The sequence below is a fragment of the Hippocampus zosterae genome, chromosome 4, assembly GCF_025434085.1.
Source record: "Hippocampus zosterae strain Florida chromosome 4, ASM2543408v3, whole genome shotgun sequence".
Lineage (NCBI taxonomy): Eukaryota > Metazoa > Chordata > Actinopteri > Syngnathiformes > Syngnathidae > Hippocampus > Hippocampus zosterae.
Genome location: NC_067454.1, coordinates 14,324,766 through 14,352,302, shown reverse-complemented (window position 1 = coordinate 14,352,302; position 27,537 = coordinate 14,324,766). Strand labels below are relative to the sequence as shown.

The 27,537-nt window shown below is 45.4% G+C and overlaps 1 protein-coding gene and 2 long non-coding RNA genes across 7 annotated transcripts in view; 1 reads left to right on the top strand and 2 right to left on the bottom strand.

The window, feature by feature from the left end:
* The first annotated feature begins 110 nt into the window (after positions 1 to 110).
* fes (FES proto-oncogene, tyrosine kinase) lies at positions 111 to 27,507 on the top strand. 2 transcript variants are annotated; one of them, XM_052063569.1, is made up of 18 exons: positions 194 to 604; positions 1,540 to 1,713; positions 5,040 to 5,136; positions 6,327 to 6,510; positions 7,393 to 7,530; positions 7,636 to 7,755; positions 8,015 to 8,137; positions 10,542 to 10,737; positions 11,516 to 11,587; positions 13,316 to 13,504; positions 13,612 to 13,734; positions 13,850 to 13,903; positions 18,924 to 19,042; positions 19,132 to 19,226; positions 19,567 to 19,690; positions 20,713 to 20,870; positions 27,070 to 27,192; positions 27,311 to 27,507. In XM_052063569.1, exons 1-18 carry the CDS (start codon positions 278 to 280, stop codon positions 27,451 to 27,453), a joined length of 2,559 nt encoding a protein of 852 aa, XP_051919529.1. In that variant the 5' UTR covers positions 194 to 277; the 3' UTR covers positions 27,454 to 27,507. The 2 variants fall into 2 exon arrangements, with proteins under 2 accessions (XP_051919528.1, XP_051919529.1); XM_052063568.1 differs by lacking the exon at positions 11,516 to 11,587 and having other exon boundaries at positions 111 to 604; positions 13,187 to 13,504.
* Positions 7,782 to 10,694, bottom strand: LOC127599556 (uncharacterized). The gene is made up of 2 exons (XR_007962138.1): positions 10,549 to 10,694; positions 7,782 to 8,093 (listed from the first exon to the last, which is right to left on the bottom strand). It is a non-coding gene; the product is annotated as an uncharacterized LOC127599556 (long non-coding RNA).
* LOC127599548 (uncharacterized) overlaps positions 12,631 to 27,537 on the bottom strand; it is a 28,508-nt gene continuing 13,601 nt past the window's right edge. For 3 of the 4 annotated variants that reach the window (XR_007962128.1, XR_007962127.1, XR_007962129.1), the window contains exons 3-7: positions 27,056 to 27,144; positions 20,625 to 20,881; positions 19,102 to 19,664; positions 13,981 to 14,053; positions 12,631 to 13,861 (exon numbers count right to left, since the gene is read on the bottom strand). This is a non-coding gene — a long non-coding RNA (uncharacterized LOC127599548). Of the gene's footprint in view, positions 13,862 to 13,980; positions 14,054 to 19,101; positions 19,665 to 20,624; positions 20,882 to 27,055; positions 27,221 to 27,537 lie in introns of all 4 variants that reach the window. The other variant, XR_007962126.1, reaches the window with a different exon arrangement.

Below are 27,537 nucleotides of genomic sequence, written 5' to 3'. Positions count from 1 at the left end.
GCTCAAGAAGCCAGGGTCATATTAATAATCCCATTATTTGGTAAATTTTCTGTTCCTTTAAGGATTATAATGCTGTGACAGATGTCATTTAATTGCCCAACTACGGCATTTGCCATTACGTGTTAGTATGAAGCTAAACATACTTGCTCACTGAAGCTGAAGCAATGTAGTGTTCCTGAAGTAAAAGTGAAATGAGTCTTGCAAGCAAAACTCCTGCCGAATGAGGAAGTGCTACTTCACATTAACAAGAAGCAGGGAAGTAACCTATCTTTGACAAATGCAGCTGCTGCAACAGCACACCACTTTGTTTCTGTCTCACTTGCAGGGAGAATACAAAGCTGTTGTCGGGACACAATTCGAGTTAAAAAAAATTCTCCAAATGGGATTCGGGAAGGATTTGCGAGGACCTCAGGCCCATGCAGCTGTGCTGAGGCTGCTAGACTCTGAGCTTCACATGATGGAGGTCATGAAGAAATGGATGAGCCAGAGGGCCAAGAGTGACAGGGAGTTTGCGGTACAGCTGCATCACATGGCCGTCATGGTGGACAAGCAGGAGCGGCCTCAGCCTGAAGCTGGAATGGACCACATCAGCCAGATCAACAAGGTCAGACCACAAACATTTTTATTGTGTCTTTCAATTGGGGAATATAGCCCTCTGCAATATTGCAAAAAAATATATAGTTAGTCTAGAGTTACGTAGAATGGAAAAGATTGATCAGGATTGCAGTAAAATACAGTCATGTAGAGAAACCTAAGTCATGCTCTACTCAGGGACTCGGTTGCCTGAGCTGCAAAAATTCTTAACTTGAAGGGTCGTACTGTGACTATCGATGCACGTTTTTCATCATGTGTTAACGTTATGTTAGCAAGACATTACTAAGGCAAAGTTGTTTTCAATAGATAATGTGTAATTCTCTTAGTTTTATGTTTAGTTTGACAGAAGCATTCAACCGGGAGTGGCAGTTAACAGCGTGAAGGCTCTTTTTTTGAAGAATTGTCACTATCTGCCAAATTGCTGCTTGTTGTAAATTGAGTTGGATTTGTTTCCACCATACAGCCTTTGTATCTTTTATCGATGTGCACAAGTCAAAGCAACAAATAAACATACTGATAGCTTGCATCTCAAAAACTCGAAGATATTGTACATGCACTTGAGTATTTTTCTGGTGACTTAACATTCACTCCCTGCATTTATAAACCGAAATCTGCACATTCTGCCCCTTAGTTTGTCAAAACAGGTTCATAACTTTTTCAACATACGCAGATGATGGGAGTAGTCAGCCATGCTTGAGATGTACAGCAGATGGAAAAGTCTACACACCCCTATTTACAATGCCGTGGTCTTGTGATATATAAATGACACCAATACATTTTCAACACCATTTAAGTGACCTCTCACCTACACCATAGTAAAATTGCTGCAAAATCTAGCCTGCCCAGAAACTTCGCTACCGTCGCTAATCTGTTGAAAAATTCCTTCTAAACTATCCCTGTTGTCGATGCAATGTCGTAATCCTTCTTTTGCTTATCTGCCCTCAGTCTTGGGTGGCTCTGGTGTCTCAGACAGACCTTCTGAGCCAGCTGATGAGGAGGTGTTCTGAAGAGCTGCTAAACGGACCCGTCAGCAAATTGACGGTGCTCATCCGAGACAAACAGCAGCTCCGCAAAAACTTCACAGAGCAGTGGAGCCTCCTGAGGCAGGAGCTCAGCAAGGTGGATGACAGACACTCAAGTCAAACACATGTATCAGGGTCAGAATCCCGATCAAAATCATCATTATTGGCCAAGTATTATCAAAACACGCAAGGCATTTGGCTCCGGTAGCTAGTCACTCTAATATAAGTGGCGTAACACACAACTCCTTTGTTAGCATTAGCATTACTGTATTACTTGTTGAACGAGAATGCATTATTATAGTGTTTTACGCGATGGTTATTAGTTATGAGCATGGATCAGTAAGCTACTTCACTACCGGAAAGTGCTATGCTTTGTCCTTCAGAATAAGAGCATACTACGGGTAGTGATGTGTGAACTATGTCAATGTTGCTTAACAGAAATTTAACATTGTCTCATTGCATTCTTATTATTCATCCCATGTTTTGGTTCACTTACCAATTTGTATTTGATGTACTTGTACTTTTTTCTCTCGCTTCACACGTGACCTGACCGACTTCGATAAACAGACCTTTAACTCCTTGAAAAATGTGTTAGTGATTTGTGACTTTAGGCGTTGTATTGAGTACCCCTGCTGTACTACTGTAGCAAAACTAACAAAATAGACATTTAGGATAAACACAAATGTATAATACGCAGAGCCATTAGCAATATAATGTGTACAATCGTGCAGTAATCCCGATCAAATTGAACTCCCATCCATCCATTTTCTAAACTGCTTATCCTCATGAGGGGCACGGATGTGCTGGAGCCTTTCCCAGCTGTCTTTGGGCAGTAGGCGTGGGACACCCTGAACTGATTGCCAGTCAATCACACATAGACAAACAACTATTCGCGCTCACAATCCCCCCTAGGAACAATTTAGAGTGTGCCGTTAACCTGCCGTGCATCATTATGGAATGTGTGAGGAAACCGGAGTTTCCAGAGAAAACCCACACTGGCACGAGGAGAGCATGCAAAGTCCACACGGGAAGACCTCTGCACTGTGAGGCGGATGTGCTAACCAGTCGCCCATCGTGCAGCCTTCGAAATGGATCTGTATTGTGTAAATGATACAGAGTGACAACGATGACAACACTTATAATGGCACTTCAGTGACACGCAAGATTGTTAAAGTGTCACTATAAATTCAAGAGTCAACTTTTTAAGAAGTTGACGACAAAGGGAAAGAAGCTGTTGGAATGATTTAATTCCAAGGCGTCACCTATGGTACTGCACACGCAGACTACATTCGTAAACTTGCAAAAGCAACTGAGTGAACATGCCGATGGACAACAGATGGTCTGAGTATTTCCTCTTATCGCTCACATTTCCTGCCTCACCACCGCGGCCGTGTTGCTGGCTTCCTGAGTCATATCACACTCATGCTCCCTCTTTTAAACGGCATGAATCTTCTCAAATACTTATGATTTGTATTGAATTAATTTGACGTAAGGCGGAGCAGCAATCCAGTGAATCTATGCTATTGATGAGGAATAGGAACAAGTCATGATGAAAAATCTGTGAATAATTGATGCCTTTTCTTTAAGGGGGTTTGTTATTGGGTACAGATGCCACGAGATGATGGCAAAGCAATTAAAACAAAGGGGATCACAAAGCATCAACACCATGCATCTCGCATGTACACAATTATTTCCCCATGTTACAAACATGGCTGCATTCAGTCGTTAAATCATTCAACACAAAAAAATACATTTAGCTATGTATTTGCTAGCACACTGACATCACATATGGTCAAAAAAAAGTACGCTCTAGCACTTTACATAATATTTATTCAGTCATTAAATTCATCTATTAGCATTTACACACAAAAATAAATGGTGGGAAATACACTCAAATCGTAATGGCAAAGTGGAGTACCTGAGCTATCAGTAGCTGCATCAGATGAGAGGCATAAATGTACTTCCACTTTTGGTCCACTACCTTATCGGATTTCAAACGCAGAATACACTATTGATTAATCAAACCTAACAATAATGCCATTACCATACTGGATAGCCTTAAAGTTATACTTTATTTATTTTGGCTTCAGCAAAATAAAGTGCAGATACCTGAAAACACTCTTCGGTACAGTACCACTTCTGGCTCGAAGTTCTTACAGAGACTATACTTTCCATTTATTTTGCTCCCGGTTTTCTATTGCACTCCAATCATACATCACTGCACTGAAGAGCATAGACAAAAAATTGTATTCATGACCTGTTATGAAATGTCTCAAAGGAAATCCAGTTTTGCCTTGCTCGGGGCTGGAATGATAGAGATCAACGCAATTATTTTTCCTGGTCACACCACTTATTTGTGAGACTGTTATTTGCTATCCACCATTTTACCACTACAATCATTTGTGCCCATCAAATCCCCTTAAAAAAAAGAAAGAAAGAAATTATCCATGCTGTGCCTTTTGCAAGACGGGCCAAACAACAACAATAGCAATAAAACCAAAAACACCAAACAGATGTACACCAAAAATAGATATTTTACTCACGCTTTATGCTCACTCTACTACTCCTGATACTGAACATACGACAAACAGAATTACAAGTTGTGGATTACAAACAATAACTTTGCCCGAGAAATGTCCTTGTTTAATGCGAACACATAATAGAAACAGCCATGGCCAAGCTAACGGATAGCTTTGGCATTGACCGTGTTTAAATCCTTTTTAGAAACAAATATTTGAACACAAACGGTGAAGCAATATCACATATGCAGACACAATACATGTCCAATAATAATATATTCAATCTAAATTCCTTTTTGTCGCAACACCTCCTGTTGGATCTCACTAAAATCTCAGAATTAACTAAGATATACAGTACTAAACTGAACTCGTAGGTCAAATCTCCATCTGCATATTTGTTGACCATTTAACCACCAAATCCCGAATCCATTCAAATAGTTGATTTGTACTTTTGTTGAAAATCACCTCACAATAGTCCAAAAATTGTCCATATTTCCAAGTCCAATTTGTTCAAAATGGTAAATGGCAAATGGAGTTGACTTAGATCGCACTTTAGCTACACAAAATGTTGTCCAAAGTGGTTAATCAAGCCTCAATAGTCGCTTTTTGAAAACATATTTGTTCTTGTTTTTAACTGCTTAGCACAAGCTGCAACCAGGAGGTGCATTTTATATTAATATGGCGGAAGTTTTTTCAGCAAATAACAGTGGATAGGTTAGAAAAATAAAAGCATATCATGAACTCACGAATGCTGTGTTATGAATATTCAAAGTTATTCTCATACATACAGAAATTTATACAACTCTCGTTTTGGATCTCATTGTATTGTGCTGAATGCCGTGGTCAGTGAATGTATTTTCCTGCTGTATTTGAGTGTTTAAAAGATTTTGTTTGGTTGCTGCAGGCCACTGAAACAGATCTAGACAGGCTGAAGTGCAGCTACAGACAGGCGGCAAGAGACGCTGCTCAGGCAAAGAGGAAGTTCCAGGATGCCAGTAAAGGTCAACCCTTTTATTTTGCCTTGGCCTCTCATACCATTCACAGTGTGTCAAAAAATTGATACTCGAGCCGTCATTTGGACGATTGTTTTCGATATGAGCACTTAATGGTGGTAGTGAACTCATCTTCTCATCTTTTCACAACAAGCAGCAGTCTGTTCGAAAATGAACAATTCTTGTAAAAAAAGGCTTAAAGATATAAACAAATGTATTTGAGAGTGCAATCGTTTTTTGGGGGAGGGGGATTTGAGTGTGATATTTTTTGCGCATTTAAAACGTATTTTGGTGTATGTTTGAGCTAATTTGGCATGTGTGAGAGGTTTTGGGTAAATAAGTAGATTTATTTTTGAGTGTCTGAGGTTTGTAAGTGAGAGGTTTTTTTTTTGGTGAATGCCTGATATATTTTTTAAGATGTTTGAGAATTATTTTGGTCTGTGTGTTTTTGATGTTTTGTGAGAGGTATTTTTGGTGAAGGTGAGAGGATTTTTGTGACAGAAGTTTGTGTGTGTGTGTGTGTGTGTGTTTATGTGGGCAGTGAGAGAGAGAGAGAGAGAGAGAGAGAGAGAGAGAGAGAGAGAGAGAGAGAGAGAGAGAGAGAGAGAGAGAGAGAGAGAGAGAGAGAGAGAGAGAGAGAGAGAGAGAGAGAGAGAGAGAGAGAGAGAGAGAGAGAGAGAGAGAGAGAGAGAGAGAGAGAGAGAGAGAGAGAGAGAGAGAGAGAGAGAGAGAGAGAGAGAGAGAGAGAGAGAGAGAGAGAGAGAGAGAGAGAGAGAGAGAGAGAGAGAGAGAGAGAGAGAGAGAGAGAGAGAGAGATTTTGTTTGCATGTTTTTTTTAGCGTGTATGAGTTTTTGTTGAAGAGAGTTTGCGTGTGAGTTTGAATTTGGTAAGTGAGAAATATTCCTGTTAAGTGTGAGTTTTTTTTGTATTGTGTGTGTTTTTTTCATTGTATGTAAGATTTTTGTTGTTGTTGAGTGTTCGTCATGTAGTGCACAATTCTTCAAAATAGAGGGTTCAATCTATTTAATGCTACTCACAGTTGAAGTATACTGTCAAAGTAAACAAAGAACCAAGAAGGCATAACTTTGCCTTCACATCTTTTACCTTAATGCTATTGCATAATGGGAAATACCATAGACAGGCTAGCAAGCAACAAAGCCATGAATCTCATGGCACCGCTGTATTTGTACTCTTTCAGATAGGGAGCGTGACAGAGCAAAGGAGCGATGCGTCAAGGCCACGATGAAACTGCACCAAGTGCACAATGAATATGTGCTGTCGGTGCGTGCCGCTCAAGTCTACCAGCAGCAGCACCACGCTCACATCCAGCCGGATCTGCTGAATGCACTGCAAGCTCTGCAGCAGGAGATGGTGCTCATCATGTAAGATATTTGTCATTTTCTACCACCCTGTTTGCAGCAAAGGCACAATCTGAAAATGATAGTCTACGCTGCCCTTTTCAGCTTCTTTTCACAAACACACACCGTTAACTCTCACATGATTTTCTCACTTAGACATAAATGCAATCTTTTTTCCTCCTGTGACAGAGTATTTCTTTTTCTTTTTGTCAGAAGATTTTGTGATGTGTGTGTGAGATGTTTTTGATACCTGTGAGAGATTTTGTAGGGGTAAGTGTAAGGTTCCTTTGATTTTGCTATGAGAGGCTTTTTTTTTAAGTGTGAGAGTTTTAGTGTGTGTGTGTGTGTGTGTGTGGCTGAGAGAGAGTGAGAGAGAGGGGTATTTTGGTGACTGTGAGAGGTTTTTGAATGGGAGAGATTTTTTGTGGGTATGGGTTTTTTTTTGGTGAGTGTCATACGTTTTTAACTGTGTGTGAGTTTATTTCATTATTGTGTTAGATGTTTTACTTTGAGAAAAATGCCTTTGGTGTATGTGTAGGCTTTTGTATGAATATGAGAGGATTTTGGATTTTTGGTCAATTTAAGAGTTTTTCGTTGAATGTGACCGGTTTTATATTTTATGTGAGAAGGATTTTTTTGTGGGGTGAACATGAGACGGTTTTTGACAAGACTGAAGATGTTTTAGTGTGTTAGAGTATTTTAGTGATTTTTTTTTTTTTTTGGAGGGGTGAGTGAGAGAGTATTTGGTGAGCATGAGAGTTGATGTTGTTGGTAGTGGTGACATGAGACGTTTGTTTCATAAAAGTGTTTTGGGGATCACAGTGATTATTTTGTTGTGTGTGACATTTTTTGGGGGGGTTGGGGGATTGTGGCGCGGAGCACATCAAAAATCTTGTTTTATGGCAGAAAGGAGATCCTGCAGGAATATTTTGACATTTCCTCCTTGCTTCATGGAGAAGTGGTACACATCCACCGGGAAATGTCCACCGCCATTACATCCATCGATCCTCTCACAGAGTACGAGAGCTTCATCCAACAGAACAGGTACTGCCTGGGGATTTTTTTTAACTATAAAGTGGGCACACAAACAAGCCTGGCAACAGCGAAATTCACGTGTGTGTGTGTTTGTGTGTGTGTTTGTTTTTACAGTTCTACCGGGGAGGTACCTGTTTGTGCGGAATTCGACTGCAGTCTTTTAGAGAACACGGAGAATTTAAATCCTCACCAAGTCCAGTTAAACGACTTGACCCTGGAGACCATCCAGCACAAGTAAACATTCACAGGCACACAGACTAGACATTTATCACATTTATTACGATCCATTAACATCTCATATGTTTAAACATTTGACTATGCATTCTCATACACACACGTGCACACACACAAACGCAAAAAAATGACAACGTCTGCTTATTTATTGAAAATATCTAAAAAAAGAAAAAAAAGTTGAGTATCCATTCACAGAAACGCAAATGTTAACATTCTACTCTTTCTGATTCGGGTCGTCTGTCTGTTTCCTGGGTCGCAGGCAGACGACAGTGGAGGAGGAGCTGCTGGAGCTGAGCCGTTCACTGAGCTGCCAGCAGGTTTCGGTGGAACAGTTGGAGCTGGAGTTGGAAGTGGAGAGAGGAGTGGTCGGGAAGGGCCAGAGGTGAGTGGACCGCAGGTGCGGGTGAACTCTCACATCGTTTGCTTGCCGTAAAGACAAATCCTGTACACATTGCGCTGGCCGCTATCAGAGTTCGGTGAGCTCACAGGAACTTATTTACTGTGATCCCAGGAGCTGTCAGCGCTTCATTGATTACAATAAAGCATTGCTGTTAATGTGATGAAGTACTATATTGCTGGCTTCCAGTCAGCTGTAGAATGGACATAAAAATCATCCTCCTGGTCTATCAATCACTGAATGGTTTTGGTCATAAATATATTCAAGAAATGCGAATCATTATTCAGTATAAACCCAATAGGGCTCTGAGGTCTGCAGACTCAATTCAAAGCAAACATGGTGAAGCAGTATTTTGCTGTTATGCTGTACACAAATGGAATACGCTGCGAACAGAAGTAAAGTCAGCCCCAAGAATAAACGCTTTTAAAATCGAGATTATTAACTGTACCCCCCGCCCCATGATCAAGTTCTCAACTGACCTCATGGGTGTATTTAAAGACGGGTAGTTTTTTTTCTCTTTTTATTTCCTAATTCCATGAACATAATTATACCACGGCTACACAATGGCATCTTATTCATATTTAATTGAATTGTAAACTATATGAGACTGAATTTGCTTTTATAATACAGCATATCATAGACCTGATCATGTTTTTTTCTAGTATTAGTGCTTGAACACTAATGATGGAAATATCCCAAACAGTAGCGGAGCTTTATGCTTCGGGGTCTGCAGCATGTTGAAGTTGTGAAGCTGCAGCCAAAGCAGAAGCCTCTTTTATTGATCCCACTTGTCAATAGAACATATGGATGTCTGCGTAGACTTGCACTATTGTGTGGCTCATTCGTCCTGTAAATTGTTTCCAATAGACAATGAATTACCTCCTAGAGAGCGCTGAGAGTTTATGTTTGGAGAGGGAGATCACATACAGTAAACTGCATAACTGATTACGACAAAACCTTTTGGTTGAGGAACCCAAAAAGCAGTGCAGATCAAGCAATTCTATCCAGCTAGTGTAGAAATACTGTACATTTCTACACTAGCTGGATAGAACCAGAAATTGAAGGGGATAATATTTTATCAATTGTATTTTCAAATAAATCTAGAGTTGAGCAACTCTAGAGTGATGTTAACATAAATGAATCCACAATGAGTAGCCCTTTCTTTCCCTTCATGGGAAAAAATGCAAGTGTAATATTAGTCCAGGGGCTGCAGTGTTCCTGCATTTCACATTCCAGTCGCTTCTTTTGCTGCATTTTCTGTTAGTCCATTTTAATAAGAAAAATAATATTGTACTTTATAAAATCATGACGTCTTTAAATAGAATGTAAATAAATCTTTTTTTTTTCCAATTCATTGGGCACTGTGCTTCTTCTGGTGCCCTAGCCGCCGGGGGGGGCGCTGTAATACAGACATACAAATACAGTATACATGGAGATGGTCTCAGCCCCTCGGTAAAATACAGTAATATTAGTTGTTCTTTGCAGGTGATAAGGAATACATGCCTGCAAGTATTGTTAGATAGTGGACACCCGTGTATGTGTGCTTCAGCATTTTCAGATTCACCTATACGCTGATTTAAAAATATATTTTTTTGGCGGGGGTGATCCTTTGTCGCTATTTATGGAACCCCCTGCATATTCCTAGTATTTATTCTGAACCCAATTGCCTCCTTTTTGCCTTTTTATCTGGCAAAAGAAATGTCATTGCATTTTTAATAAGCGTCAGTATTTTCAAGTTTTTGCTTTTTTCCCAGGGGGCACAGCATTGTCTGTCTGCATGTGTTGCACCACTATTTGTGATGAAATATTTGTTGCTTAAATACCGGTACTTAAATACTTACAATCCACATCACTGAAACTATTCACTTGCCACTTTCCCACTTTTGTTAGTATTAAGATAGCAGACTTCAAGGCAAATGGATGTGGTTTCTTCAAATACATAAAATGTAATTCTCTTTATACTATGTTTTATTTGACAGAAATTTTCAACTGAGAGTGCCATTAAACATCTTGAAGCCGCTTTCTTTGGGGAAGATTTTTAAGTAACCGCCAAATTGCTGCTTTTTGTGTGTTGTGAAGTGAATTGAGCTGAGTCAGTGGAGGCACTCATATTTTTTTTTAAATTGCCACAGATGAAAATAAATGTGTGGAAAGGTGCATGACAACTGCTGATATCACCCACTGAATGCTTTATGGGTTTTATGGGTTTTACACTTTTACCCTCATTTTAGGTTCCCAACAGATTAAATTACCAAGGAAAAGATCAAACTAGTCCCCCTTCACTTTCTGTAGATCGCATTGTCTCATGGCATTCACGTCTCCTTGTCTTTATCCCATTTAAGTATTATTCATTTTATGTTCATTAAATCCACTGCGATATTACATGCAGAGTGTACCAGCTGAGCAAGAGACAAGCTCTGGAGGAGTTTCGGCAGCAGGTAGCGCTGTCTCAAGGCAGGAGGGCCAAGCTGGAGATCCAGAGGTTGATTCTGAAGACAGCGTTGGAGCAGCTGGGCTCCCAAGAACCTCCTCCTGCTCTGCAGCTGGACAAAGACACACTTTCCATTTCATCCAATACCAGCAACGTATGTTCTGCAAATGTTCTGTATTGCGGCTGTGAATGTCCAAAACATAAACAAGAATGTCGCAATGTGTCATCCAATCAGAATCAGATTACATTGTACAATAAGAATTGGGATTACATTGGGCTGCTTCCAGATGCTGATGAGTCTTAATAGTCTTATCTCTCTTATGGCAATGAAAGTACTTAACCTGAGGGAAGTTTTATAAATTTAATTTTTTTATGGATGGTTTTCAATATATTAAAATATATCCAACCATTTTCAAGCAACTATAAATAATTTTTGGTTATTTCATCTTAGACATAAATCTGTATGTGTTAGACTCTCTTTTGTATCTGCAATATGAGAAATGTTAAATCCATCAAAAGCCTTCTGCTGCTTCAATGCCATCGACTTGGCTGTAATGGATGTTTTCTTTTTTTCCATATAGTTCAGTACTACTTATGTTTAGATATGTCTGACGACATTTCTCTACCTTATCTTAAGTTTGCAGTCAGTTCACGCCATTTAACTGGTAGTGATCATGATGAGTAATTTGACTTTCACTGTTATTTATTTTTTCACATTCATTACTTATTAAATCCAACAACTTCCTTAGTCGAAGGAAGACATTTTATTGGACCATAAATGTGACAAGCTATAAAAATCTAACTGTTAACTATAATTGATAAGCCATTTAGCGGTGACTTACTACCCCAATAAATAATCTACTTAATAAACAAATTATGCATAAATTAAGACTTCATGAACCTGCATGCTTTTCTCTGTGATTGTTTTCCAGGACCACAGACAGTCAGCAATCAAGCTACTTGGCAACGGGATCATGAAGAGTTTTTTTCCAGCCAAAAGTGATGTAAATTAAACACTAGAAACTGATTGCACAAACACACGCGTGCACGCACGCACGCACGCACACACACACACACACACACACACACATATAATGAGAAAATGAACCTGCAGCTGTTGCTTTCTGTAGGCATAAAAAGCAGGATGGGAGAGGTTCTTGATGTTCAATAATCTCTTCCTTTCACACTTGTTTCAAATTTACAGTGTTCAACCCATTAGTGTGCCATCATGTAGTAGCCGACAGTGGAATTACTCCAATTGAACAGAACAAAACTGATTAATAACTGGACAAAATCGATCAGCAAACTAGTAGAACAGCAAACCCTTAACACATGATGGAAGAAGGTTGATTGCATATCCAATGAACAAATATGCTATGAAAGGAGAAGGACACACATTGTAAGACAATGTGTGCAACTATTTGTCCACTTCTAACATGACCTCTGATACATTATCATGGTGACTGAGTGATTCTGATACGAACACCCATGGCACTATACTGCATTTGAAGGAGAACTGATCACACTGAGACAAACACAGTAATACTGCTCTCCACATAGTAAACAATCCATCACATTTTGATGGTAAAAGTGCCAGAGTTACCAACAGAACTCTCTCGTCAGTCTCTGGAGTGCTAGGGGACTTTTAAGGATTCTACCAAACAAAAAGCCATGTTGTATTGAACATAAACTTAAAAAAAGTCATACTAATGGTCATTTTGTTTTTTATGCTGAATTTTTTGGGTGTAGGGCATTCATTTTTGTAGTGTCGCATGGCCTAGGAAAAGTATGAAAACCACTCTTTAGCTATGTTACGTTAAATTCTAAATTTGTGCTCATTTGCTCTTGCGCAGAGCATAACTGCGCCTTGTGATTCATTTTCAGTTTTTAAAATTTTATTTTAACCAAGAATGGCACTGTGCTGTGCCAAGGCTGATCAATCTCAATTTGGATCAGCACCAAACTGCACATTTTAATTGAACGCCACCTTCTGTATATGCTTGGCTACTGTCATTCAGATTTATGCATTAATCGATTAAAAAAAAAAAAACTAAGTGCCTGTAAAGTGAAGATAAATGTCTTGTAAATTTGAGACACCACAAGAACTGTTGTTAGCTGTAAAACTAATCACACAACAAAAAGAATGACACACATTGCTTATTTAAATAAGCGACATACAGTACTTTAGGGGTGCTAATGCTAACGATCTAGTCAAAATACCATTGATATGCAAAGAGGAAATTAGCATCTAGTTGTGAAAGTGATAGTACTTCAAATAACAAATGTTCCCACACAAAGCTGTGGTAACACAATCAGACAGGTGATGTAACAATACTCAAAGATTGTTCTGAATCAGTGAAACCTGAGTCACAATAATGAAACTCAAAACGTTTTTCTACTTTTTTTAAAAAATCTTAATTTAAGTGTACATCTATGCATGCATGACACCACACTGCCCCTAAGTGGCCAAATCGTGCACAGCAAGAACAGCCAGCATTTCTTTGACTGGATTCCCATCATAACTGAATATGATCCCCTTACACATCCAGGGAAAAACAAATCAAAACAAAACAATACCTCTAACCGTTTCTCACTTGGCAGAGGTAACAAACGCTACCAAAAACGTGCTTGGCAGAGCCAAACATGACAGCTTCCCTTGCCAAGCATCTCCATTAATTTTCCTCAAAATCATGCCACCTGTTTCCAATTTTCTCTTCTCCTCTGTGTTCCAGCTACATGAGGTGGATCGTCCTCTGGAGCAGCAGGACTGGTACCACGGAGCTGTTTCGAGGCCGGAGGTTCAGCAGCTGCTGCAGTGTGATGGAGATTTCTTGGTGAGGAAGAGTCAAGAAAAACAAGGTTATGTGCTCTCTGTCCACTGGGATGGCTCCTGCAAGCATTTCCTCATTCAGAGCCTAAACGTAAGCGAAGCTCCTTTCACACTCTGCAACATTTTTGCAATTTCACTCCCAAAGTATCTTTTGTCTGTTTTATCACCTTTGCGAATGCTTTTGTGGATGCGATGGAGAATGAGTACCGCCTGGATGGGGAGAGCTTCAGCAGCATCCCTCATATGATCCATCATATGCTCTCCTCCCGACAGCATATCACTCGCAAGTGTGATATAGAGCTGAGGAAACCTGTTCTCAAGGTAGCGCATCATTTGCTCCGTTTCCTCCATGCGATCACTCACTTAACTCGTCCATTTGGATAAAATAGGACCCACTCACTGCTAAAGGACTGTCTTGCTTTTTCTCCTTGGATAGGACAAATGGGTCCTGGAACATGACGGTGTTATATTAGGAAACATCATCGGGCGGGTGGGTAAGATTTAATTTTTTTAAAATCAAAACTTTAGATCAGTCACCCATCCATCCATCCATTGTCTCCCGACTACCTTGTTGTGGGTCTTGCATGAGTGAAGTCTAATCCACATTTTTGGTGAGATGTAGGATATATCCTGGCCTGGACTGCCCCCCTCAAAACAAACAACCAAACAAAAAACAATCACACACATTTTCGCACCAATTTAGAACAAGAGTTGCCAACCGGTTTTAATTTGAGAGCTACTTCTTGGGTATTCATTAATGCCAGTTTTATACACACTTCTGAAACAAAGGATTTGCTCTAACTACCATTAATTATTTGTGATTATTATTCATGAATAATATTGAACTGCGTGAAGACACTTAGAATGTGAACCATTTCTCACCAAAAAAAATTATCAGTAAGCAGCACTCGATTTCTATCAAAATGATGACTTGGAAATCTTGGACTTTAAATGGCCCCTCCGTGAGTCGTCACCTTACCGTGGTGGAGGGGTTTGTGTGTCCCAATGATCCCAGAAGCTAAGTTGTCTGGGGCTTTATGCCCCTGGCAGGGTCACCCATGGCAAACAGGTTCTAGGTGAGGGGCCAGACAAAGCACGGCTCAAAGACCCCAATGATCCATCCATCCATCCATCCATCATCTACCGCTTATCCGGGACCGGGTCGCGGAGGCAACAGCTTTAGCAGGGAAGCCCAGACTTCCCTCTCCCTAGCTACTTCTTCCAGCTCTCCCCGGGGGATCCCGAGTCGTTCCCAGGCAAGCTGGGTGACATAGTCTCTCCAGCGTGTCCTGGGTCTTCCTCTGGGTCTCCTCCCGGTGGGACATGACCGGAACACCTCACCGGGGAGGCGCTCAGGAGGCATCCGAATCAGATGCCCAAGCCACCTCATCTGGCTCCTCTCGATGTGGAGGAGAAGCGGCTCGACTCTGAGCCCCTCCCGGATGACTGAGCTTCTCACCTTATCTCTAAGGGAGAGCCCGGACACCCTGCGGAGAAAACTCATTTCAGCCGCTTGTATCCGGGATCTCGTTCTTTCGGTCACGACTCATAGCTCGTGACCATAGGTGAGGGTTGGGACGTAGATCGACCGGTAAATTGAGAGCTTCGCCTTTTGGCTCAGCTCCTTCTTCACCACGACAGACCGATACAACGTCCGCATCGACCAATCGATGGCATCGATGGCAATAAATGGATCTAGGTTTCCCCTGCCCGGACGCGGGTCACCGGGGCCCCCCTCTGGAGCCAGGTCTGGAGGTGGGGCTCGTTGGCAAGCGCCTGGTGGCCGGGCGTACACCCATTGGGCCCGGCCGGGCACAGCCCGAAGAGGCAACGTGGGTCCCCCTTCCCATGGGCTCACCACCCATGAGAGGGGCCAAAAGGGTCGGGTGCAATGTGAGCTGGGCAGCAGCCAAAGGCGGGGACCCTGGCGGTCCGATCCTCGGCTGCAGAAGCTAGCTCTTGGGACATGGAATGTCACCTCTCTGGCAGGGAAGGAGCCCGAGCTGGTGTGTGAGGCAGAGAATTTCCGACTGGATATAGTCGGACTTGCCTCCACACACAGCCTGGGTTCTGGTACCAGTTCTCTCGAGAGGGGTTGGACACTCTTCCACTCTGGAGTTGCTCACGGTGAGAGGCGCAGAGCAGGTGTGGCATACTCATTGCCCCCCGGCTCAGTGCCTGTACATTGGGGTTCACACCGGTAGACGAGAGGGTTGCCTCCCTCCGCCTTCGGGTGGGTGGACGGGTCCTGGCTGTTGTTTGTGCAAATGCACCAAACAGCAGCTCAGCATACCCACCCTTTTTGGAGTCCTTGGAGGGTGTGCTGGAGAGTACTCCTGCTAGGGACTCCCTTGTTCTGCTGGGGGACTTCAATGCTCACGTGGGCAATGACAGTGAGACCTGGAGGGGCGTGATTGGGAGGAACGGCCCCCCCGATCTGAACCCGAGTGGTGTTTTGTTATTGGACTTCTGTGCTCGTCACGGATTGTCCATAACGAACACCTTGTTCAAACATAAGGGTGTCCATATGTGCACTTGGCACCAGGACACCCGAGGCCGCAGTTCGATGATCGACTTTGTAGTTGTATCATCGGATTTGCGGCCGCATGTTCTGGACACTCGGGTGAAGACAGGGGCGGAGCTGTCAAATGATCACCACCTGGTGGTGAGTAGGCTCCGATGGTGGGGGAAGATGCCGCTCCGTCCTGGCAGACCCAAACGTATAGTGAGGCTTTGTTGGGAGCGTCTGGCGGAATCCCCTGTCAGAAGGAGTTTCAACTCCCACCTCCGACAGAGCTTTTCCCATGTTCCGGGGGAGGCGGGGGACATTGAGCCCGAGTGGACCATGTTCCGTGCCTCTATTGTTGAGGCGGCCAATCTGAGTTGTGGCCGTAAGGTGGTTGGTGCCTGTCGTGGCGGCAACCCCCGTACTCGCTGGTGGACACCAGCAGTAAGGGATGCCGTCAAGCTGAAGAAGGAGTCCTATCTTGCCTTTATGGCCTGTGGGACCCCAGAGGCAGCTGACGGGTATCGACTGGCCAAGCGGACCGTGGCTTCGGTGGTCGCCGAGGCAAAAACCGGAGAATGGGAAGAGTTCGGTGAGGCCATGGAAGCCGACTTCCGGACGGCTTCGAGGAAATTCTGGTCCACCATCCGACGTCTCAGGAGGGGGAAGCAGTGCACCACTAACACTGTGTACAGTGGGGATGGGGCGCTGCTGACTTCGACTCGGGATGTTGTGAACCGGTGGGCAGAGTACTTTGAAGACCTCCTCAACTCCACCAACACGCCTTCCTTAGAGGAAGCAGAGCCTGGGGACTCTGAGGTGGGCTCTCCTATCTCTGTGGTTGAAGTCACCGATGTGGTTAAAAAGCTCCTCGGTGGCAAGGCCCCAGGGGTGGATGAGATCCGCCCGGAGTTCCTCAAGGCTCTGGATGTTGTGGGGCTGTCCTGGTTGACACGCCTCTGCAACATCGCGTGGTCAACAGGGAGAGTGCCTCTGGATTGGCAGACCGGGGTGGTAGTCCCTCTTTTTAAAAAGGGGGACCGGAGGGTGTGTTCCAACTACAGAGGGATCACACTCCTCAGCCTCCCTGGTAAGGTCTATTCAGGGGTGCTGGAGAGGAGGGTCCGTCAGGAAGTCGAGCCTCAGATTGAGGAGGAGCAGTGTGGTTTTCGTCCCGGCCGTGGAACAGTGGACCAGCTCTACACCCTTAGCAGGGTCCTTGACGGTATGTGGGAATTCGCCCAACCAGTCGACATGTGTTTTTTGGATTTGGAGAAGGCGTTTGACCGTGTCCCTCGGGGAGTTCTGTGGGGGGTGCTTCGTGGGTATGGGGTACCGAACCCCCTGATACGGGCTGTTCGGTCACTATACCACCGATGTCAGAGTTTGGTTCGCATTGCCGGCAGTAAGTCGGAATCGTTTCCAGTGGGGGTGGGACTCCGCCAAGGCTGCCCTTTGTCGCCGATTCTGTTCATAAGCTTTATGGACAAAATTTCTAGGCGCAGCCGAAGCGTTGAGGGGGTCCGTTTTGGGGGCCTCAGTATTGCATCCCTGCTTTTTGCAGATGATGTGGTGCTGTTATCTCCTTTAAACGGGGCTCTCCAACTCTCACTGGAGCGTTTCGCAGCCGAGTGTGAAGCGGTTGGGATGAAAATCAGCACCTCCAAATCTGAAACCATGGTCCTCAGTCGGAAAAGGATGGAGTGCCCCCTCCGGGTCGGGGGGGAGATCTTGCCCCAAGTGGAGGAGTTTAAGTATCTTGGGGTCTTGTTCACGAGTGGGGGTAGGAGGGAGCAGGAGATCGACAGGCGGATTGGTGCAGCGTCTGCTGTGATGCGGACGTTGTATCGGTCTGTCGTGGTGAAGAAGGAGCTGAGCCAAAGGGCGAAGCTCTCAATTTACCGGTCGATCTACGTTCCAACCCTCATCTATGGTCACGAGCTATGGGTCGTGACCGAAAGAACGAGATCCCGGATACAAGCGGCTGAAATGAGTTTTCTCCGCAGGGTGTCCGGGCTCTCCCTTAGAGATAAGGTGAGAAGCTCAGTCATCCGGGAGGGGCTTAGAGTCGAGCCGCTTCTCCTCCACATCGAGAGGAGCCAGATGAGGTGGCTTGGGCATCTGATTCGGATGCCTCCTGAGCGCCTCTCCGGTGAGGTGTTCCGGTCATGTCCCACCGGGAGGAGACCCAGAGGAAGACCCAGGACACGCTGGAGAGACTATGTCACCCAGCTTGCCTGGGAACGACTCGGGATCCTCCGGGGAGAGCTGGAAGAAGTAGCTAGGGAGCGGGAAGTCTGGGCTTCCCTGCTAAAGCTGTTGCCCCTGTGACCCGGCCCCGGATAAGCGGTAGATGATGGATGGATGGATGGACTTTAAATGGCATGTATTTCTATTAATTCAAACTGTTAGGCAGTGCAGGATGTGAAAGAAAAGTATGTCCCCTCTCTTGGGCCCGGTGGTCCAGCAAGTCCGCCTCGCATAGGCCAGGGTTCAATTCCAACATTCCTGTGTAGGGTTTGCATGTTCTTTCCGTGCCTTCTAAATGTCTAAAAATGTGCATGACAGGTTAATGCAACACTCCAAACTGTTCCTAGGTGTTAGTGTGAGCGCGGATGGTTGTTCGTCTGTGTGTGCCTTGCGATTGGCTGGCAACCGGTTCATGGTAAATCCTGATTAGCTTATATATGGAAGCTTAACATAGTATCCACTATTCCTATATTTGAGCGCATTTGACTTCTTCCATTGTGGAAAAAAAAGCAACGCATTTATCATCTATCACTTTTTTAAAAGTGTGTGTCTTAATTAAATCTATAGAGAGTCGAAGCAGCTGTGTACTTGATGGCTAAGTGGTCCACTTACTCATCTACAACCAACACACTGATTAATTGCTTTATCAAATGCAACCAGTGTTGCACAAGGTTGCGTGTCGCAAAATAATTCACACTCGTGAGACTTCTATTTGAAGGGGAGCCGTTTAAATGCGTTTTTTTGGACCACGCAGGGTAACTTTGGGGAGGTGTACAGGGGGACTCTGTGTTGCGATAACACCCTTGTGGCAGTAAAGACTTGTAAAGAGAACCTGGCACCGGAACACAAGAATAAATTCCTGATGGAGGCCAGGTTAGTTAAGACCACATGCTCACATGCACATCACATACACCCAATCCCCCAACACCCACCTCATATCATCCTGTTGCTGTGTCATGCAGGATCCTGAAGCAGTACGACCATCCCAACATTGTGAAACTGATCGGTGTGTGCACTCAGAAACATCCCATCTATATTGTAATGGAGCTTGTCAAAGGTGTGTCAAAAATCTAGGCCTCTTCTTCTTGCTCTTAAATATAATAATAATCTACCAGTGCATCATATCAGCGCATGTTGTGGCACAATTTGGCACTACATAGATATGCTACTCCAAATTTGGACTTGCCTGTACACTGTAAAACCCGACAACCCCCGCCCCTCCAAAATTGCTTAAAAATGATAAAAATTCATTTCTCATGGTCATGAAAGTTAAAAGGCATTATAGTAAGAGAAAACTTGATATCAAATATTAGTACGCTGTGCTTGGCTTGTTTATTTCATCTTTACTTTGTTTCTTTGTAATTGAACTGATATAGTATGTGTGCACATTTGAAAAGGTGGAGATTTCTTGTCCTTCTTGCGTCTGGACGGTTCAAGTCTGTCCCATAAGATGCTAATCAGAATGACAGAAAATGTTGCGGCCGGCATGGAGTACCTGGAGAGAAGGAAGTGCATTCACAGGTAATACTTGTATTCTATGTCATTTTTAAGGCATAGTTTGGTTACATAGCAACAGAGTTAAAAAACTAAAAAAAAAACTGTACAGACAAAATCAAGCGATGTCGATATAAAAAGATGCACCAAAACAATTTTTATTATTTCTTAATGGTAGAAATAGAATACAAAAACTACTCTAGCCTTTCCCCTTAAAATGTTCTTGTCTATAATTTTCTTTCGACTCGCTTTCACTTCCTCTAGTCTATGTTTAATGTGGTACACATCATTTCTCCAAACAGCAGAGTGACTATTTGCCACCCTTTAAATAGGACAACTGACTGACAAGTTTGAAGACTCTTGCGATGCTAATTAAAGGAGATACCTTGGTTGAACATGTCAATGTATTTTCAGTTATTTTTTTTTAAAAGTATCATTACTTTAGTCAGATTCAAGTTATTTCTGTGACCACTGCGTGTTTTTATTTCCTGAACAGAGGGCCACCAACAGTTTTCTCAACTTGTGTATGTTTGCTCTACAACATTCACGGTTTACTTGTTGAAATTTATGGGACAAGCTCAAGCTCTGGAGTGTTAATAATGATCAGCGCTGCATTTAAAAACGTTCTGAATAATTCAGTCTTGTTGGGGATCAAATTGAATTTGGTTGAGTGGTTTGGAAAGTGCCACTAAGAGCCACAGCAAGTATGTTAAATCATATGTAACTGGATATAAGCAGCACAGTGGAAATTTATCCATTTGTCAGCAGTCAAAAGGCGTGTCTGTGAGACGATGAGCATATCAAAATTGATAGAAATATGAAAAATGGTGTGTGTTGCAAATGTTGAAACCGCTAATGAGAGGAGTGTGAGATATGGACTGTGTGGAACATCAAAGGAGACAGCTGGTATGGTCAAAGTAACCTCACATGTGCTATGTGTGATTCAGTACAACATAAGCACCTGCTCTCCATCTGAATCCTTCCCGTTTTGTGTTTGGCCCTCATCTTGTGTGTATACAGCAGCTCACATCTGTCTTGTCTGTTTCCAGAGATCTGGCGGCCCGAAACTGTCTAGTGACGGAGCAGCGCGTCGTCAAGATCAGTGATTTTGGGATGTCGCGGCAGCAGGATGATGGCGTCTATTCAGCGGTGGGCAGTCTCAGACAGATTCCAATCAAATGGACGGCTCCCGAAGCACTCAACTACGGTATTACACGTCTGCAAACACGCACACAAGAAGATTTCCGCATTCATCCTCAAGTAGACAAACTGTGATTCAGAAATAGATTTTCGAATTAATTTAGGCTTATACATCATGCCTGCTGGGCCTGCGATTGCTTTTATTTTAGTTTTTGGTTGTACAACCTTTGGAGGCAACCACTGCGCCAGCTGTTTCATGTTTGAAGGGTGCCTTTTACAGATTGCATGTTTCTGTCACGTTCTGCCCGAAGCGATAACGGATCGCTCCGTGCAGAACAAGGAAGTAAAGGGTTGGATCCCCGGAAAGCAGACAACGAAACATCTTGTCAAACAAAAAGTGTCTTTAATGACAAAAAACAGAAAGAGCCCGATAGGGAAAAACGGTAACAAAAAACGCTGATCAAATAAGGACCAGGAGTAACAAAGAAGGAAAAAACAACTGAAAACGCTCGCGGAAAACAAAACACAAGGAGGGCCTGAATTGGCGAAAATACGATAAGAAAAAATATTAGAGCCTAAACGCGAAATCACAAGAGTATCGGCGGTAAGGCAAGAAGGCAACGAGTCAATAACGAATAGCGAAATAGAGCACGAGAGAAAATGGCACGGCGTGGAATTCTCCGGCAGAGAATGAGCTGCCAGAGCCACTTGATAAAGGCCTGATAATCACCCTCGAATTAAGAACAGGTGTGCAGTAGGCAGAGGGAAAAACCCGCCACCTGCTGGCAGGCACGGAACGTGACAGTACCCCCCCCTCAACGGACGCCTCCCGGCGGACCCCCCGGTTTGGATGGATGAGAGGTGTGGAAGTCACGCAGAAGGGACGGATCAAGGATCCAGGAGCGAGGCACCCATTGCCGCTCCTCCGGCCCGTAGCCCTCCCAGTCGACCAGGTACTGGAAACCCCTGCCCCTGCGCCGAGAGTCCAGGATGGCACGCACTGTGTACACTGGACCACCATCGACCACCCGCGGAGGTGGAGGCGGCGTGGGAGAAGGAGCCAAGTCACTGGAAGACACGGGTTTGAGTAGGGAGACGTGGAAGACGGGGTGAACCTTCATGGTGGGTGGCAGCCGGAGCCTGACTGCAGCTGGACTGATGACGGCCTCGACCTCGAATGGTCCAGTGAATCGGGGTCCCAGCTTCGCCGACGTGCCGGCCAGGCGAAGATCCCTCGTAGCCAGCCACACCCTTTGTCCCACCACATAGGAGGGCGCCGGGCGCCGACGACGATCTGCGATCTGCCGGTTCCGGGTCGCAGTGCGGGACAACGCAGCCCGGGCCTCTCTCCACATGTGATGGGCCCGCTTAAGGTGGTGCTGAACGGAAGGGACCTCCACCTGCCCCTCCTGTGATGGAAACAGTGGCGGCTGGTAGCCGTAAGCTGTCATGAACGGTGATCGGCCGGTTGCGGAGGAGACGAGGGTGTTGTGTGCATACTCCACCCATGGTAAGTGGTCGACCCATGATGCGGGACGGTGGAGGCACACACAGCGGAGGGCCGCCCCCAGATCCTGGTTAAGCGATGTGGGACCAAGGACGAGGCGGAATGGGCAACGGTTGGAGCAATCCTGCCGGAGGTTGATTGGAGGACTTGCCGCATGCGCAGGGGGTGCAGGCCTTGACGAACTCCGTCACGTCGCTCCGGAGCTCCGGCCACCAGAACCGCTGGGCGACGAGTTGCACCGTCCGGTTCACCCCTGGTTGACATGCCACCTTGGACCCATGACCCCACTGCAGAACTTCAGACCGCAGGGGCGGAGGCACGAACAGCCTCCCCGCTGGACACCCCGCCGGTAACTGAACCCCCTCCAGGGCAGTCTGGATACGTTGCTCAATCTCCCATTGGACGACCCCCACGATGCACTGAACCGGGAGGATGGTTTCCGGGGGCCGATCCCCTCCCGTGGGGTCGTGGAGGTGGGAAAGGGCGTCGGGCTTGGTGTTCTTCGACCCGGGGGAGTATGTGAGAATGAAATTGAACCTGGTGAGGAACAAGGCCCACCGGGCCTGACGGGAGTTTAGTCTTTTTGCGGTACGGAGGTAAGCGAGGTTCTTATGGTCAGTGTAGACCGTGAACTGTTCCTTTGCCCCCTCGAGCCAGTGTCTCCACTCTTGCAAGGCGGAGACAACAGCCAACAGCTCACGGTTGCCCACGTCGTAATTGGCTTCGGCCGCTGTGAGTCGACGGGAGAAGAAGGCGCAGGGGTGCAGCTTCTGGTCGACCGGAGAGCGTTGGGACAGCACCGCCCCCACCCCTGAATCCGAGGCGTCCACCTCTACAATAAAGGGAAGATCGGGGTCAGGATGTTGAAGTACGGGGGGACTGGTAAACGCCGCCTTTAAGTTTCCGAATGCAGCATCCGCGGTAGGGTCCCACTTAAATGGGGTCTTAATAGAAGTAAGGCGGGTTAAGGGAAGCGCCTTTTGACTATAACCGCGGATAAACCGTCTATAGAAATTTGCAAACCCCAAAAAGCGCTGCAGTTCCTTGCGGTTAGTAGGAACCGGCCAGTCTTTGACTGCCTGCGTCTTAATGGGGTCTGCTCGCAACCTACCCCGTTCAATAATAAACCCCAGGAAGGAGATGACGGGGACATGGAATTCACACTTTTCTGCCTTGACGAAGAGCCGGTTTTCTAATAGACGCTGTAGCACCAGCCTAACATGTTGTTGGTGCTCGTGTAATGACCGGGAGAAAATCAAAATATCGTCCAGATAAACGAAACAGAAAATGTTTATCATGTCCCTTAAAACGTCGTTGATGAGGTTTTGGAATACGGCAGGAGCGTTAGTACGCCCGAAAGGCATCACCAAATACTCGAAATGGCCCAGAGGGGTCTTAAAAGCGGTCTTCCATTCGTCACCCTCTCTGATACGGACCAAGTGGTAAGCGCTGCGCAAATCTAGTTTTGAGAAGACTGTGGCGGATTGCAGTGGGGCAAAGGCGGAATCCAACAAAGGTAGTGGGTATCTATTCTTTATGGTTATGTCGTTTAACCCACGGTAGTCGATGCAGGGTCGCAGGGTCTTGTCCTTTTTACCCACGAAGAAAAAACCCGCCCCTAACGGTGAACGTGATGGTCTAATGAGACCTGCAGCGAGCGAGCTGTTGATATACTCCGTCAACGCCTCGCGCTCAGGCTGGGACACCTGATACAGCCGCGAGGTCGGCAACGGAGCGCCCGGCTGCAGGTCTATAGCGCAATCGTAGGGGCGGTGTGGGGGCAAAGAACGCGCGCGATCCTCGCTGAAGACCTCCTTGAGGTCCCGATAGCAATCCGGCACTCCGTCAAGGCAGATCTCCTCGGGGGGTGTGACACGATCGTACCCCCCGACGGCTGACTGTAAGCAGTGTTGATAACAGTATGGGCTCCAACTATCTATGGCTGGGCGCGCCCAGGAAATTACGGGGTTGTGTACCTTGAGCCAGGGTAAACCGAGGATGATAGGAGCGTTACGGGACCGCATTACGAGGAAGCGACGGTGCTCGACATGGTTACCGGAAAGTTGGAGCTTCAATGGCTCTGTTCTATGTGTAACGACCGCCAGGAGACGCCCATCGAGATCACGAACCTGCTTCCTATCGATTAGTTCCTCCAGAAAACAACCCAGTTCGGATGCGAGATCAGTGTCCATCAGGCAGTCATCCGCCCCTGAGTCTACCAGGGCCCGAACCCGCCTCGACCGGGACCCACCAAATATCTCCCCATCGAGCTCCAGTCTGTTGGGGTGTCCCGGTCGCATGTCGATACGGTTAGACTCGGGGGGTGACGCGCGGGATCGTGACTCACAGTACTCGGGGTGGGCATGAAATGACGATCCTGGAAAGCTGGTAGTGGCGTGAGGAGATGGTGGGACGCTGTCATTCGTCGCCCGATCGCGGAGACGACGACTTCTTCCCTCCATACCAACGTCTTTACCTCCCAGTTGCATCGGTTTCTCCGTAGGTGCTGTCTCCCGGACTCGGGAGTGGTCACCGAGCCTTGCAGGCCTGAGTACTCCACGCTGTTCCTCACGGTGCGCAGTGCGTCGGAACGGAAACCGATCTCCTCCACGCTCCCGGCTTCGCTCCCTCAGGCGATTGTCCATGAGGAGGGCGAGGTCGATCAGCTCCTCCAGGTCGGTGCTGTGGTCGCGGGTAGCCAGCTCGTCTTTGAGTTGCGTGTTCAGGCCACGGCGAAACAGTCTGCACAGTGCTCAATCGGCGTATCCGCTTTGTGCGGCCAGAATCCGGAACTCGATGGAGTAGTCCGCGACCGATCGTTCTCCCTGGTGGAGGGCGAGTAGCCGACCCTCTGCCTCTCGGCCCCGCACGGGATGGTGGAACACCCGGCGAAATGCTGTCACGAACTCAGGGAACGACGATCGGAGATTCGGCTTGGCGTCGCTGGTCGCAATCGCCCATGACGCCGCCGGACCTGTCAACAAACTCATCACATAGGCCACTTTGGCGGCATCATTAGCGTAGGCAGACGGCTGTTGGTCGAATATGAGTGAGCACTGGTGAAGGAAGTGACCACACTGCCCATGCTCACCCCCGTAACGAGGGGGGTGTGGAAGCGATGGCTCCCTCGACATAGTGGTATGTGAGTGGGGCGCTTCCGGGGTGGTCGGACGGGCCCCGGAGGGAGGGGGTCTCCGTTCCTCCACCCGCACTAAACGAGGTTCGAATTCGTCGAACCGATGAGCCAGCATGGAGACCGCGCCTCGGAGTTCCGAAATGGCTTGGCCCTGCTGACTCATCTGTTGCTCTTGTCGGGTAAGAGCGGACAATATTTTCTCGATATCTGCGATATCCATGTTGGCCGGAGAATTCTGTCACGTTCTGCCCGAAGCGATAACGGATCGCTCCGTGCAGAACAAGGAAGTAAAGGGTTGGATCCCCGGAAAGCAGACAACGAAAAAATCTTGTCAAACAAAAAGTGTCTTTAATGACAAAAAACAGAAAGAGCCCGACAGGGAAAAACGGTAACAAAAAACGCTGATCAAATAAGGACCAGGAGTAACAAAGAAGGAAAAAACAACTGAAAACGCTCGCGGAAAACAAAACACGAGGAGGGCCTGAATTGGCGAAAATACGATAAGAAAAAATCTTAGAGCCTAAACGCGAAATCACAAGAGTATCGGCCGTAAGGCAAGAAGGCAACGAGTCAATAACGAATAGCGAAATAGAGCACGAGAGAAAATGGCACGGCATGGAATTCTCCGGCAGAGAATGAGCTGCCAGAGCCACTTGATAAAGGCCTGATAATCACCCTCGAATTAAGAACAGGTGTGCAGTAGGCAGAGGGAAAAACCCGCCACCTGCTGGCAGGCACGGAACGTGACAGTTTCAGCTCCTTCCACAGATGTGAAATAGCATGGTTCACATCAGGGCTGTTCAAAGTAGTCCAATGTTTGGTTATTAGCCATTCTTGTATTTTTGTTTTCCTTTTAAAGCAGCCCCAGAACATTACCGAACCTTTTCTATGTTTCATTCTTAATACTGCATTCTTTTCTTAGTGCAAGGCATAGACCTGGGGTGTCAAACTAATTTTTGTCTCGGGACACATGATAATTGCCGTTTCACTTGGAGGGCCATGATAACTGACTAACGTTTTATTCAACGATTGTTTAAGTACCTGTAACTGTAATGAGAGCTTTGGTAACAAGAAAATGCTTACAATATGTCATAGATTTATTACATACGAAAATTTGAATTTCTGGTACAGATTTTAGCAAGCATTGTGGAAGTTGTCATCTTTGATTTGCTTTCGCGTGCCACTTAAAATGTTGTGGTGTCACTGAAATAAATGACATGGGTAGGAAAAAAAATCTTCTGGGAAAATAACATTTATGCAGATGAGACAAGACTGGAGCTTTTTCGCAAGTCACAACAGCTCTATGTTTACAGACGCAAAAAAAAAAAAGACGCAACATGGTATTAGCCGTAATGACGGAGGTAGTACTTTTGAACATTAGGATCAGTTGAGTTAGATGGTTCGATAAAAATAATGATTCATTGTGACCAAAGTCATTCCTGGTTATAAGTAAAGGTTTAAATGAAAGGATAAGCCTCCGATAGACCCCCTACTCACTCAATATTTAAATTATTATTTTGTTATTGTTATTGTTATTGTTATCAGTCATAACGCCTCTCTCTGGTGATGTTTTGGCCAGAAACTTTCCTTTGTCAACACTGCCCCCTACCGCTTATTTTGCAGGTCGTTATACCACCGAGAGTGACGTCTGGAGTTTTGGTGTGCTGCTGTGGGAGGTTTTCTCCATGGGAATGATCCCTTACACCAGCATGAGCAACCAGCAGGCCAGAGAGCAAGTGGAGAAAGGTAAAGACACAAGTGCTGTAGTCAATACCTGAAAATGATTTTCAGTGACTTCATCAGTTAAAAAAAAAATCAAATGTTCATGCACATTTTAACCAGTGTGCGTACCAATTTGTTACAGGCTATCGTATGCCGGCTCCACACGACTGCCCGCCGGAAGTGTCCACGCTTATGAGCAGCTGCTGGCAGCATGAACCCAAAAATAGACCATCTTTTCAAACACTTAGGGCGGATCTAATTGACATCTTGAAGAATAAGACATAATACAAACCTTATTTGCTTGTGTGTGTGAAGTTGAAAAAAAAAAAAAAACAGACAGCATCAGCCCTGAAACTATATCTCCAAATA

Coding starts and splice junctions, on each gene's coding strand:
- fes (XM_052063568.1), top strand. CDS start 278: ATGCAGCTGCTGCAACAGCACACCACTTTGTTTCTGTCTCACTTGCAG. Junction 10,738..13,186: donor TTTCATCCAATACCAGCAAC/GTATGTTCTGCA, acceptor CACTTGGCAGAG/GTAACAAACGCTACCAAAAA. Junction 19,691..20,712: donor AGAAGGAAGTGCATTCACAG/GTAATACTTGTA, acceptor GTCTGTTTCCAG/AGATCTGGCGGCCCGAAACT.